Source organism: Mobula hypostoma, chromosome 3, assembly GCF_963921235.1.
Source record: "Mobula hypostoma chromosome 3, sMobHyp1.1, whole genome shotgun sequence".
Taxonomy (NCBI): domain Eukaryota; kingdom Metazoa; phylum Chordata; class Chondrichthyes; order Myliobatiformes; family Myliobatidae; genus Mobula; species Mobula hypostoma.
This window is the reverse complement of record NC_086099.1, coordinates 220,033,541-220,048,531: the sequence shown is the minus strand read 5'-3', so window position 1 is coordinate 220,048,531 and position 14,991 is coordinate 220,033,541. Positions and strand designations below refer to the sequence as shown.

Genomic DNA, 14,991 nt, shown 5'->3' with positions numbered 1-14,991 from the left:
GGGACATAGCCTCAAGATTCAGGGGAGTAGATTTAGGATGAAGATGAGGAGGAACTGCTTTTCCTAGAGAGTGGTAAATCTGTGGAATTCTCTGCCCAATGAAGCAGTGGAGGCTACCTCAGTAAATATATTTAAGACAAGGTTGGATAGATTTTTGCATAGTTAGGGAATTAAGGGTTATGGTGGAAAGGCAGGTAGGTGGAAATGAGTCCATGGCCAGATCAGCCATGATCTTATTGAATGGAGGAGCAGGATCGAAGGGCTGGATGGCCCACTCCTGCTCTGATTTCTTATGTTCTTATACATGTCAACATATACAATGCTGAGATTCATTTTCTTGCAGGCATACTCAATAAATCCAAGATAGAATAACAGCCATAATAGAATCAATGAAAGACCACACCAACTTAGGTGTTCAATCAGAGTGCAAAAGACAAACAACTATGCAAATACAAAAAGAGAGAAATAATAATAATAAACAAATAACAATAAATATCAAGAAGATGAGATGAAGAGTCCTTGAAAGTGAGTCAATTGGCTGTGAGAGCCTTTCAATGATGGGGCAGACTCCTCCATCTTGCTTCAGTCGATGTACAGGCAGAAGCTAAAACAAGAGGAAGCCATAGTTAAAACCGTCCACTGTTGGTCCAACCAATCTGTCTCAATGCTACAGAACTGCTTTGATGACATCAACTGAAATGTTTTTCATGATGAGGATGTCTCTGGGTTCACGAAAGGGGTCACAAGCTTCATCCAGAAGTGCATCGAGGATGTTGTCCCTCAGAGATCAGTCAGGATCTATCCAAATCAGAAACCTGGATCAACAGTTCCATGCAAGCAGCAATTACCGTGCGAGACAGAGCTTACATAGCTGGTAGTCAGCAGGAGGTCAAGAAATGCAGCTACAATCTACACAAAGTCATCAAGGCACTGAAACAACAATACAGGGACAAGATCCAGACACAACTCTCCACCAACAACACACACAGCTTATGGCAAGGTCTGCACACCAGCACAGACTTCAAAGCTAAGCACAATGGTGCTGCCTACATCGCTGCCTCTCTCACAGACGAGATAACCCTATTTTATGCTTGGTTCAATATCACCAACACTGAGCCCCTGAGAAGAGCTGCCAAAGCGACCTGCTCCTTGGTCATCCCTGAGGCTGAAGTACGCAGGTGTTTCCAATGAGTGGACAGTCGAAAGGCTGCGGGACCAGTTGGCATCCCAGGGCAGGTCCTCAGGATGTGCGCAACACAACTAGCAGGTGTGTTTACTGACATTTTTAATCTCTCCCTCTCCCAGTGTAGAGGGCCCTCCTGCTTCAAAACATCCACCACTGTCCCTGTACCTAAAGAGACCAAGGTAACATGTCTGAACGACTGGCATCCTGTTGCACTCACCTCAATAATAAGCAAATGCTTTGAGAGGTCGGTCAAGGACTACACCTGCAGCTTGCTACCACCCACACTGGACCCCTACAGTTCGCCTACTGACACAACCGATTGGCAGAATACCACAGCTCTACACACCATCCTTATACATCTGGAGAAGAAGGATGCTTATGTGAGAATGCTGTTCCTGGACTACAGTTCAGCATTCAACACCATAATTCCCTCCGGGCTCGACAAGAAGCTCAGAGACCTCAGCCTTCACCCTGCCTTGTGAAGCTTCATCCTGGACTTCCTGTCAGATCGCCGGCAGGTGGTAAGAGTGGGCTCCCTCACCTCTGCCCCTCTGACCCTCAACACAGGTATCCCTTAGGGCTGTGTACTAAGTCACCTCCTTTACTCTCTGTATACCCATGACTGTGTTGCCACCCACAGCTCCAGTCTGCTAATTAAATTTGCTGATGATACTACATTGATTGGCCTTATTTCAAATAATAATGAGGCAGCCTACAGAGAAGAAGTCATCACCCTGATACAGTGGTGTCAAGAAAATAACCTCTTCCCTCAATGTCGCAAAAACAAAGGAGCTGGTTGTGAACAACAGGAGAAATGGAGACAGGCTGAACTCTATTGACATCAATGGATCTGGAGTTGAGAGGGTGAACAGCTTCAAGTTCCTCAGTATATAATACATAACTGAAGATCTCTCATGGTCTGTACATACTGGTTGTGTGGTGTAAAAAAGCACAAAAGCGCCTCTTTCACCTCAGGACAGTTGAAGTTTAGCATGAGTCCCCAAATCCCAAGAACTTTCTACAGGGGCACAGTTGAGAGCATCCTGACTGGCTGCATCACTGCCTGGTATGGGAACTGTACTTCCCTCAATCGCAGGACTCTGCAGAGAGTGGTGTGGACAGCCCAGCGCATCTGTGGATGTGATTTTCCCAAGGTTCAGGACATTTACAAAGACAGGTATGTAAAAAAGGCCTGAAGGATCATTGGGGACCTGAGTTACCCCAACCACAAACTGTTCCAGCTGCTACCATCCGGGAAACGGTACCGCAGCATAAAAGCCAGAACCAACAGGCTCCGGGACAGCTTCTTCCACCAGGCCATCAGACTGATCAATTCACGCTGACACAATTGTATTTCTATGCTATATTGACAGTCCTGTTATACATACTATTTATTACAAATTACTATAATTTGCACATTGCACTTTCAGGTGGAGACATAATGTAAAGATTTTTATTCCTCATGTATGTTAAAGATGTAAGAAATAATGTTAATTCAATTCAATTCAAGTGAAGCTGAGGAAAGTTATCCCTTTTGGTTCAAGAGCCTGATGGTTGAGGGGTAATAACTGTTCCTGAACCTGGTGGTGTGGGTCCTGAGTCTCCTGTACCTGCTTCTCCTGGCAGCAGCGAGAAGAGAGCGTGACCTGGGTGGTGGGGATGCTGCTTTCCTGCATCAACGCTCGGTGTAGATGTTCTTGATGGTGGGGGGGGGGGCTATAGCCATGATGAACTGGGCTGTCCCGCTACTTTTTGTAGATTTTCCATTCAAGGGCATTGGTGTTTTCACACCAGGCTGTGATGCAGCCAGTCGATATACTCTCCTCCACACATTTATATAGAAGTTTGTCAAGAGTTTTAGATGTCACGCTGAACCTTCGCAATCTCCTAAGGAAGTAGAGGTGCTGCTGTACTTTCTTTGTGCAACATACTGTAAGGTTTTACTTCTGTGTAACATGCTGTAAGATTTCACTGATAACGTAATGGTTTCTCTGTAGCAGCAATGTTTGAGTTATGACTAGAGATAACGGGGTTTGGAATGCTGATGTTCTTTCATGTAAGTCTGGAAGAGAGATTTTCGTGGTCTATTGCCGGGGAGAGGTGAGGAGAGAAGACGCGAATGGAGAGAGTTGGTAGACCTCGGACGGAGTGGACTTGGAGTGAGGGTCCGAAGGTCAGTGACGATCGGAGGAGGTCGATGGTGGACGAACGACCTTATCAGTGAGCTCCAACGTTGCACATTAGATTGTTTCATGAGAATGAGCCCTTTTTCTTTTTTTCTATTTTCTTTACTAACCATATAGTCAAAGTAAGGATTATGAAGCTTAATCATTTCATCGCATATTGTGCACTGTTTGTTATTTCGGGGTACTGATTTGTAACGGGGACACATCGTGCAGCATCCACCCAAACGAGATTTCTTAAGTTTGGCTGGGCCGGGAGACTATCAACCCCTATATTAAGCTGCTAGCCAAAGCGAGAGTTACATTTGTAATTCCACTTACGTGCTGGGCCTGAAACCAGCACCAAGGACCCTGTCCACCTCTGATACTCTGAGGAGGACTGGTTCATGGACCTTGGGTGGAGTCACAGCTCCATCAGCCCTAACCCCGGGCACTGATTTAGTGGAGTTTGTACATAGAACATAGAACAGTACAGCACAGTACAGGCCCTTCAACCCATAAACCCTGCCCCCCATATAACCCCCCACATCAAATTCCTTCATATACCTGTCTAGTAGTCTCTTAAATTTCACTAGCGTATCTACCTCTACCACTGACTCAGGCAGTACATTCCATGCACGAACCACTCTCTGAGTAAAAAACCTTCCTCTAATATCCCCCTTGAACTTCCCACCCCTTACCTTAAAGCCATGTCCTCTTGTATTGAGCAGTGGAGCCCTGGGGAAGAGGCACTGGCTATCCACTCTATCTATTCCTCTTATTATCTTGTACACCTCTATCATGTCTCCTCTCATCCTCCTTCTCTCCAAAGAGTAAAGCCCTAGCTCCCTTAAACTCTGATCATAATGCATACTCTCTAAACCAGGCAGCATCCAGTAAATCTCCTCTGTACCCTTTCCAATGCTTCCACATCCTTCCTATAGTGAGGCAACCGGAACTGGACACAGTACTTCAAGTGTGGCCTAACCAGAGTTTTATAGAGCTGCATCATTACCTCGTGACTCTTAAATTCTATCCCTCGACTTATGAAGGTTAACACCCCATAAGCTTTCTTAACTACCCTATCTACCAGTGAGGCAACTTTCAGGGATCTGTGGACATGTACCCCCCGATCCCTCTGATCCTCCACACTACCAAGTATCCTGCCATTTACTTTGTACTCTGCTTTGGAGTTTGTCCTTCCAAAGTGTACCACCTCACACTTCTCCAGGTTGAACTCCATCTGCCACTTCTCAGCCCACTTCTGCATCCTATCAATGTCTCTCTGCAATCTTTGACAATCCTCTACACTACCTACAACACTACCAACATTTGTGTCGTCTGCAAACTTGCCAACCCACCCTTCTACCCCCACATCCAGGTTGTTAATAAAAATCACAAAAAGTAGAGGTCCCAGAACCGATCCTTGTGGACACCACTAGTCACAACCCTCCAATCTGAATGTACTCCCTCCATCACGACCCTTTGCTTTCTAAAAACAAGCCAATTCTGAATCCACCTGGCCAAACTTCCATGGATCCCGTGCCTCCTGACTTTCTGAATAAGTCTACCATGTGAAACCTTGTCAAATGCCTTACTAAAATCCATATAGATCACATCCACTGCACTACCCTCATCTATATGCCTGGTCACCACCTCAAAGAACTCTATCAGGCTTGTTCAACACAATCTGCCCTTCACAAAGTCATGCTGACTGTCCCTGATCAGACCATGATTCTCTAAATGCCCATCGATCCTATCTCTAAGAATCTTTTCCAACAGCTTTCCCACCACAGACGTAAGGCTTACTGGTCTATAATTACCTGGACTATCCCTACTACCTTTTTTGAACAAGGGGACAACATTCGCCTCCCTCCTATCCTCCGGTACCATTCCCGTAGACAACGAGGACATAAAGATCCTAGCCAGAGACTCAGCAATCTCTTCCCTTGCCTCGTGGAGCAGCCTGGGGAATATTCCGTCAGGGCCTGGGGACTTATCTGTCCTAATGTATTTTAACAACTCCAACACCTCCTCTCCCTTAATATCAACATGCTCCAGAACATCAACCTCACTCATATTGTCCTCACTGTCATCAAGTTCCCTCTCATTGGTGTATACCGAAGAGAAGTATTCATTGAGGGCCTCGCTCATCTCCACAACCTCCAGACACATCTTCCCACCTTTATCTCCAATCGGTCCTACTTTCACTCCTGTCATTCTTTTGTTCTTCACATAATTGAAGAATGCCTTGGGGTTTTCCTTTACCCTACTCGCCAAGGCCTTCTCATGCCTCCTTCTTGCTCTTCTCCGCCCCTTCTTAAGCTCCTTTCTTGCTACCCTATATTCCTCAATAGACCCACCTGATCCTTGCTTCCTAAACCTCATGTATGCTGCCTTCTTCCACCTGACTAGATTTTCCACCTCACTTGTCACCCATGGTTCCTTCACCCTACCATTCTTTATCCTCCTCACCGGGACAAATTTATCCCTAATGTCCTGCAAGAGATGCCTCTCCCTGTGATCTGTGTGCTCCACTTTCTTCCCACATTCCCAAAGCTTTGCTGGCTGGTAGGTTGATTGGGCACTGTGAAGTGAAGTTCACACCACTGAGTTGGAGGCTACTCAGACTGAAAATGAGGTGGCGCACCTCGAACCTGAGAGTGGCCTCATCATGGCAGTAGAGGAGCTCATGGGCCAATATGTCGGAATGAGAATAGGAAGTCAAATTAAAAATGGCCAACTGGGAGATTCTCCTGGAGCGAAGGTGCTCGACAAAGCGGTCCCCCAGTCTCACTAATGTGCAGAGCAGGAAGAAGGGATTACTGTATATGGATGGTTCTGCACTGGTTGTCACAGAGGGCCTAAAGGCTTGTTCCCATGTTGTACGTTCCCAGGAATCTCCGAGATCGCTGTAAGCACAGGAAATTCCGCAGATACTGGAAATCCAGAGTAACACACAGAGGAACTCAGCAGGTCAGGCAGCATCTATGGAGAGGAATAAACAGTCAACATTTCTAGCTGAGACCCTTGATCAGAACACCCTGACGAAAGCTCTTGGCCTGAAAAGTTGTCTGTTTATCCAAGATTGTTGGCCTGCTTTCAGAGAATTCAGTTGTCTGGGAATAGTGAGTTAAAAGAGTGTTCCAAGGGAGCAGTAAATTTTAAACTAATGTGCGGAAAGAACATTTCAGTAGATGAGTGGTCAATTCTGTGGTATGGCTCCTCAGGGAGGTGAGAAAATCAGTTAGCATTGATTTATTTATTGTAAATTAGATCATTTCAGAGAATGACATTTTACGGAGTGTATGAGTAACTGAGACGACGTGGCCTGCTCATCATGCTTTGGAGGGACTGATGTATTGGGACATGTGGGAGAGGGAAATTGGTTTTTGATTGGTAGCACAAAACAGAAGCATGAATGTCAGTAGATAAGACCAAGGTCCTATTAGTATATTCAGGACAAAAGGTAACCTGGAAGAAGTTAAGTCCCCTTAAGGGTCTGAGGGAGCAAAATGTGCCATCACACAGAGTTGGTGTTCGAATTATGAGTGATTTATTTTAAAAAACACTGTGCCCCAGGAGCCTAGTCAAAGCTGATCTACCTGAGCATGAATTTGTTACATCCACTGTTTTTCTCCAGCCCTGATGAAGGGCCGCGGCCCAAAACGTCAACTGAACTCTGTTCCATAGATGCTGCCTGGCCTGCTGAGTTCCTCCAGCATTTTGGGTGTGTTGCTTTGGATTTCCAGCATCCGCAGGTTTTCTCTTATTTGTGACTGGACAGCTTTTACATCCTCAGTTGATGAGATTACCAGTAAAATTAGACTTTGATAACATAATGGTGGCTACAGGAAGACTTTATTCAGTAACAAACTAGGTCGTGATTACAAAATAAAATTCACGGGTCCAACAGTAAATCCAATTTTCTTCTACTACAATGGTTGCATGCTATAACACAATTACTGAAGTTCCTGACACTTGGCTGCTGCGTTCCACATCTCTACTTCTAGGCTTTGTCTGAGGATCCCTGTTGCCACATTAGCACAATCCACATCCCTATTTACTAGTTATTAGCCCTCACTGTGCTTTCCTCTACAACAGGTCTCTTCTGTGGAAGGTGTGACCTGTACAGAAGGGATGGGTCACACGTGAACCCAAAGGGGACCAATACCCTTGTGGTCAGGTTTGTTAGAGCCATTGGGGAGGGCTTAAACTAATTTGGCAGGGGGGTGGGAACTGGAGTGAGAGGGCTGAGGATGGCGCTGTTGGTTATCATGCCGAGGCGGTGTGCACTGAGACTGAAAAGGAGGACAGGTAGATGACGAGGCAAAAGTGCAGCCAGTGGGATGAGATGCAGTGTAAAAAGTGGACAAAGTTGAAAAGGGTGATGGATACAGGACTGAAGGTGTTATATTTGAATGCATGCAGTGTACAGAATAAAGAAGATAGTCTTGTATCACAGTTAAGATTGGCGGGTATCACTGAGTTGTGGCTGAAAGAAAATCATAGTTGAGAGCTTAACATCTAAGGATACACATTGTATCAAAAGTTCAGGCAGGTAGGCAGAGGGGGTGGCATGTCTCTGTTGGTAAAAAATGAAATCAAATCCTTAAAAAGAGGTGACATAGGACCAGAAGATATAGAATCCTTGTGGGTAGAGTTTATAAACTGCAAGGATAAAAAGACCCTGAAGGGAGATATATACAGACCTTCGAACAGTAGCCAGGATGTGGGCTACAAATTACAATGGAAGTTAGAAAAGGCATGTCAAAAGGGCAGTGTTACAATAGTCATGGGGATTTCAATATGCAAGTAGATTGGGAAAATCAGGTTGGTGCTGGATCCAGAGAGAGAATTTGCTGAATGCCTACAAGATGGCTATTTAGAGCAGCTTGTGGTTGAGCCCACTAGGGGATCAATTATTCTAGACTGGGTGTTGTGTAACGAACCAGACTTGATAGGGAGCTTAAGGTAAAGGAACACTTAGGAGACAGTGATCATAATTCACCCTGCAATTTGAAAGCGAGAAGCTAAAGTGGAGTAAAGGGAATTACAGAGGCATGAGTGAGAAACTGGTCAAAGTTGATTGGAAGGGAACACTAGCAGGGATGAAGGCAGAGCAGCAATGGCTGAAGTTTCTGGGAGCAATTCAAAAGTCTCAGGATAGATACATGCTAAAGAAGAAGTAGTATTCTAAAGGCAGGATGGTGCAACCATGGCTGACAAAGAAAATCAAAGCCAACATCAAAGCAAAAGAGAGAGTGCATAATAGAGCAAAAATTAGTGGGAAATTAGAGGATTAGGAAACTCTTAAAAACCAGAAGGCAATTTTAAAAGGCCATGGGGGGGAGGGATGCTTGCCAACAATATCAAAGAGGATACCAAAAGTTTTTCAGATTTATAAAGAGTAAAAGAGAGGCTGGAAAGTGATGTTTGAGAGGTAGGAAAGGGAGACAAAGAAATGGTGGATGTGAAAGACACAAGCAGAATGCCAGAAGTTCAACAATATTGGAGGACAGAAGTGAAGGCAGTTGCTATTACTAGGGAGAAGATGCTTTGGTCTGAAGGTAGATAAGTCACCTGGATCAGATGGACTACATCCTAGGGTTCTGAAAGAGGTAGCTGAAGAGATTGTGGAGGCATTAGTCATGATCTTTCAAGAATCACTAGGTTCTGGAATGGTTCTGGAGGACGGGCAAATTGCAAATGTCACTCCACTATTCAAGAAGGGAGCGAGACAGAAGAAATGAAATTATAGACACGTTGATTTGTCAGTCTTTGTTACGTTTAGCTTTACGTAAATCCTATTATAATTCCTTATTTTCCTGTAAATGCCTGCAAGAAAATGAATCTCAAGGTAGTATTTGGTGACATATACGTACTTTGATAATGAATTTACTTTGATTGTCGAACCGGTGGTGTGCCACAGAGATTGGTACAAGAGGAAATTTACAGCAGCCAATCAATCCACCATCTCCAGTCCTTTGGGATGTTGGGAGAAAACCAGAGAACCTGGACAATCCCAAGCAGTGATGGGTGGTAGTGATAACAAGCATCACACAAGATGAGTATGATGTTCTCCTCAGGTGTTGTCTTGGTGGATTCTCTTAATGGAGAATGCCTATGCGTGACTTTGTTTAAGGTGCATGGGCAGCTACCACACGGTTACTGAGAGATCGGGGTCAGGCTCCAGTGGCACGGAAAGCAAGACGACTGGGGACCCTTCACTGCTGCAGCCTTCCTCTGCCTTCACTGCTGCTGTGATGTGTCATCACCTTCCACCAGATCCATCGTTGAGATCTTGGTTGGATTGCTCTGTCTGGAACCACTCTGTTGACCTTACTACCAGGACCTAAGGTCCAGACGACATTGCACTTGACATCTCAGGCAGCAGTGATAGGGGACTCAATAGTTAGGGGGTCAGACAGGCGATTCTGTGGATGCAGGAAAGGAACACGGATGGTAGTTTGCCTCCCAGGTGCCAGGGTCTGGGATGTTTCTGATCGTGTCCACGATATCCTGAAGTGGGAAGGTGAACAGCCAGAGGGCGTGATACATATTAGTACCAACGACATAGGCAGGAAAAGGGAGGAGGTCCTGAAAACAGACTACAGGGAGTTGGGAAGGAAGTCGAGAAACAGGACCTCAAAGGTAGCAATCTCAGGATTACTGCCCGTGCCACGCAACAGTGAGTATAGGAATAAAATGAGGTGGAGAATAAATACGTGGCTGAGAGATTGGAGCAGAGGGCAGGGATTCAGATTTCTGGATCATTGGGACCTCTTTTGGGGCAGGCAAGACCTGTACTAAAAGGACAGGTTGCATTTGAATCCCAGAGTGACCAATATCCTGGCAGGGAGGTTTGCAAAGGCTGTTGGGGAGAGTTTAAACTAGAATTGCTGGGGGTTGGGAACAAAACTGAAGAGACAGAGGAAGAGGCGGCTGGCTCACAAATGGAGGAAGCTTGGAGACAGTGTGAGAGGGAGGATAGACAGGTGATAGAGAAGGGACGCACTCAGACTGATGGTTTGAGGTGTGTCTATTTTAATACAAGGAGTATTATGAACAAAGCGGATGAGCTTAGAGCATGGATCAGTACTTGGAGCTATGATGTTGTGGCTATTACGGAGACTTGGATGGCTCGGGGCAGGAATGGTTACTTCGAGTGCCAGGCTTTAGATGTTTCAGAAAGGACAGGGAGGGAGGCAAAAGAGGTGGGAGCATGGCACTGTTGATCACAGATAGTGTCACGGCTGCAGAGAAGGAGGAAAACACAGAGTCTCTGTGGGTGGAGGTTAGGAACAGGGAAGGGTCAATAACTCTACTGAGTGTTTTTTATAGACCACCCAATAGTGACAGGGATACCGAGGAGCAGATAGGGAGACAGATTCTGGAAAGGTGTAATAATAACATGGCTGTTGTGATGGGAGATTTTAATTTCCCAAATATCGATTGGCATCTCCCTAGAGTGAGGGGTTTAGATGGGGTGGAGTTTGTTACATGTGTTCAGGAAGGTTTCTTGACACAGTATGTAGATAAGCCTATAAAAGTAGGCTGTATTTGATCTGGTATTGGGAAATGAACCTGGTCAGTTGTCAGGTCTCTCAGTGGGAGAACATTTTGGGGATAGTGATCACAATTCTATCTCCTTTACCATAGCATTGGAGAGGGATAGGAACAGACAAGTTAGGAAAGCATTTAATTGGAGTAAGAGGAAATATGAGGCTATCAGGCAGGAACTCGGAAGCATAAATTGGAAACAGATGTTCTCAGGGAAACGTACGGAACTCTGAGCTTGTGTTGCAGCCAGTGGCACGGGGTTGATGGAAGAATGAATTTAATTAAATACCAGCAAATTCTGGAAGCAAACATCACACCGTCTGTAAAAAAGCCAAAGGTGAAAAGAGGATGGCTTCTACAACAGGGTAATGATCCTAAACACACCTCAAAATCCACAATGGACTACCTCAGGAGGCGCAAGCTGAAGGTTTTGCCATGGCCTCTAAACATCATCGAGAATCTGTGGATAGACCTCAAAAGAGCAGTGCATGCAAGACGGCCCAAGAATCTCACAGAACTAGAAGCTTTTTGCAAGGAAGAATGAGCAAAGATTCCCCCAAACAAGAATTGAAAGACTCTTAGCTGGCTGCAGAAAGCGTTTACGAGCTGTGATACTTGCCAAAGGGGGTGTTACTAAGTACTGACCATGCAGGGTGCCCAAACTTTTGCTTCCGGCCCTTTTCCTTCTTTGTTATTTTGAAACTGTAAAAGATGGAAATAAAGAAGTTTTCTTGCTTAAAATATTAAAGAAATATGTCATCTTTAACTTTATGCCTTTTGGAAATCAGTTTGTCTTTTACTCACTTAGCTATTCACAGTAACAGAAATTTTAACCAGGGGTGCCCAAACTTTTGCATGCCACTGCATATAGGACCCTGGTCAGACTCCACTTGGAGTACTGTGCTCAGTTCTGGTCACCTCACTACAGGAAGGATGTGGAAACCATAGAAAGGGTGCAGAGGAGATTTACAAGGATGTTGCCTGGATTGGGGAGCATGCCTTATGAAAATAGGTTGAGTGAACTCGGCCTTTTCTCCTTGGATTGGTGGAGGATGAGAGGTGACCTGATAGAGGTGTATAAAATGATGAGAGGCATTGATCGTGTGGATAGTCAGAGGCTTTTTCCCAGGGCTGAAATAGCTAGCATGAGAGGGCACAGTTTTAAGGTGCTTTGAAATAGGTACAGAGGAGATGTCGGGGTACGTTTTTTATGCAGAGAGTGTGAATGCATGGAATGGGCTGCTGACGATGGTGGTGTAGGTGGATACGATAGGGTCTTTTAAGAGACTCCTGGATAGGCACATGGAGCTTAGAAAAATAGAGGGCTATGGTTAACCCTAGGTAATTTCTAAGGTAAAGGGCACGTTCAGCACAGCTTTGTGGGCTGAGGGCCTGTAATGTGCTGTAGGTTTTCTATGTTTCTATGTTTCAAAGATTGAAAGTACACTTATTATTGAGGTATGTGTACAGAATGCAATGCTGAGAATCACCCTCCTTCATTCTAAAGAGAAAAACCCTAGCTTGCCTGCTTGACCTATCCACATAAAACATGCTCTCTGATCCAGACAGCATCCTGGTAAATCTCTTCTCCGTCCTCTCTAAACCTTCCACATCCTTCCAATAATGAGGTGACCAGAACTGAACACAATAGTCCGAGTATCGTCTAACCAGCGGGTGGCCGGGTGGAGATGCGTCTCCACCAAAGGAGGTGTAAGCCACTCCTTCCTTTCACCAGCCTGCAGGTCACCACTGGGTTGGGTCACGTGAAGCTATGGGAGATGATCGTATGAGCAGCTGGTGCCGATTACCAGTCCTGATTATACAACCACTGATGCCAGGCAGACAGCCTCTGAAGATCATTGATATTGGCTGGGGTCACCCGTCTTGTAAAGACACTGGTCAGAAGAAGGCAATCGCAAACCACTTCTGTAGAAAAATTTGCCAAGAACAATCATGGTGATGGGACTATGATCGCCCACATCATATGACATGGCACATAATGACGATTATGGTGATGGTGGTCTAACCAGGGTTTTATAGAGCTGCAACATTACCTCATCCTTGCCATCCAAAACATGCCCTCTTCTCACTACTACAGTGAGGTTAAGGAGCCATCAGATTTCAGAATAGTCCATGATTCCATGAGCCCTACAACATTATTTTGCTCTCTTTTTTCATTGAAATGCTGCCACAAAACAACACACATCAGTGGTAATAAAAGCAACACACATCAAAGTTGCTGGTGAACGCAGCAGGCCAGGCAGCATTCAGTGGTAATAAACTTGGTTTTGGTTCTGAAATAGTAACATCTCCATGGTCACTGTATAATTATATACAGTGTACAGCATTTGGATTGGAGCACCACCTGGTGGTTGGAACCTGCCAAGACATTTTATGTTCACAGCCATTGGTTTACATCCATTTCAAAGTTGCTGGCGAACGCAGCAGGCCAGGCAGCATCTCTAGGAAGAGGTACAGTCGACGTTTCAGGCCGAGACCCTTCGTCCTGACTGCCCCTCTTCCTAGAGATGCTGCCTGGCCTGCTGCATTCACCAGCAACTTTGATGTGTGTTGCTTGAATTTCCAGCATCTGCAGAATTCTTGTTGTTTGCAGTTTACATCCATTGTTCAGTTGTCAACATCTATCAATAAAACAAGATCCCAAACAAACCCCGACTCTAAATGTCAACACCTATGTATGTAAAACACTAAGTTAGGGATAACTAATAATCTGCTTCAAAGATGAACCTATTGTAAAGCTGCCAGGACAGTGAAATGGTGCACTGTAATATGATAATTACATAGGCAGGAAAAGAACTTTGCATTATAAGCACGTCACTAACTCTCAGCAACACGTCAGCACAGTGCATAGTTATTTTCTTTTATAACATATTACACCACAGCACAGTGCAGTCTCCTGTGTTGATCTTTAAACCTTCTCTAATTTCAATCTAATCTAATCCATCTGTCCACTCCACAGGAACAGAATTAGGCTATTCAGCCCATCGAGTCTGCTCAGCCATACAATCATGGCTGATTTGTTAACCCTCTCAATCCCATTCTCCTGCCCTCTCCCCCTAACCTTGGTAGTAGGCAGCCGTCGATCCCAGGGGATCATGGGTTTGTGCCTCTGGTGGACTGTGTCCTCTCCAGGGTGGAAGCCTGGGTAGGAAGATTTGAAGAACCGGCTGTTGCCCACGCAGTTGGTTCCCCCTCTCCACGTCACTGACGTAGTCCAAGGGAAGGGCAAGTGCCGATACAGCTTGGCACCAGTGTCATCGCAGAGGTTGCCAGAGTGAAGTTGTAAACAACATCAAACTGCCTGAGGAACCCCAGCTCCGGATTCCTTCCTCGGGGTTTATCCCAAAGCCTTTCCCATGGATGGGTGTGGCCGCAAGGCAGCGGAGGGTTAAAATCAGAGGTTTCCTTCTCCTGGGCGGGCTGCTGTCCAAGGTTGGCAAGCCCCACCTGCCCAAAGCAACTGGTTTTGAGGCATCTTTGCCCCTTCTCTTGTTAATAAAATCAGTTCCACCAGGCCTAGTAGTTAAGCCACAAATGAAGGCCGAGAGTTGGATGGTTGTCAGAGACGAACGCCGTTTGGAGCACTTTATAGGTAGTGGGAGCTTATTCCCACTACTATCCCTGGCTATGACAACCTTAGGAACCCCAAAATTTGGATGTTCTGACTAATTAAGAAGCTATCAACTTCCAATTTAAATATGCCCAATGACCTGTTCTCCATAGCCGACTGTGGCAGAGAATTCCACAGATTCACCACCCTCTGGCGAAAGAAATTCCTCCTCATCTCTGTTCTAAATCGATGCCTCTTATCATCTTGTACACCTCAAACAGGTCACCCCTCACCCTCCTTTAAAGGTAATCACCATTGTTCTGAGATACAAATTAGTAACTACTGTACAAATGGCAGGGAGCACATTGTAGGAAAGGTATAATAAAACTACCTGCAGTTCTCAGCCGGAGAGGTGAGGTCCATGGAGAGAGAAACAGAATCAATGACCCTTCATGGTAGCAACTTTCAAATCTGTGTCTTTCCCCACAGATGCTGACTGACCTTCTGAG

General features: G+C 45.4%; 1 protein-coding gene across 2 annotated transcripts in view; it reads right to left on the bottom strand.

Moving 5' to 3' along the window:
* Nucleotides 1–14,991, bottom strand: part of sec22c (SEC22 homolog C, vesicle trafficking protein) — a 98,806-nt gene that overhangs the window by 18,907 nt on the left and 64,908 nt on the right. Inside the window, exon 7 of one of the 2 annotated variants that reach the window (XM_063044553.1) lies at nucleotides 11,557–11,613. The exons of the other annotated variant lie outside the window; for it this stretch is intronic. Coding sequence (XP_062900623.1) covers nucleotides 11,557–11,613 — 57 coding nt within the window. The remainder of the gene's footprint in view (nucleotides 1–11,556; nucleotides 11,614–14,991) is intronic. 2 annotated transcript variants of the gene reach the window in all.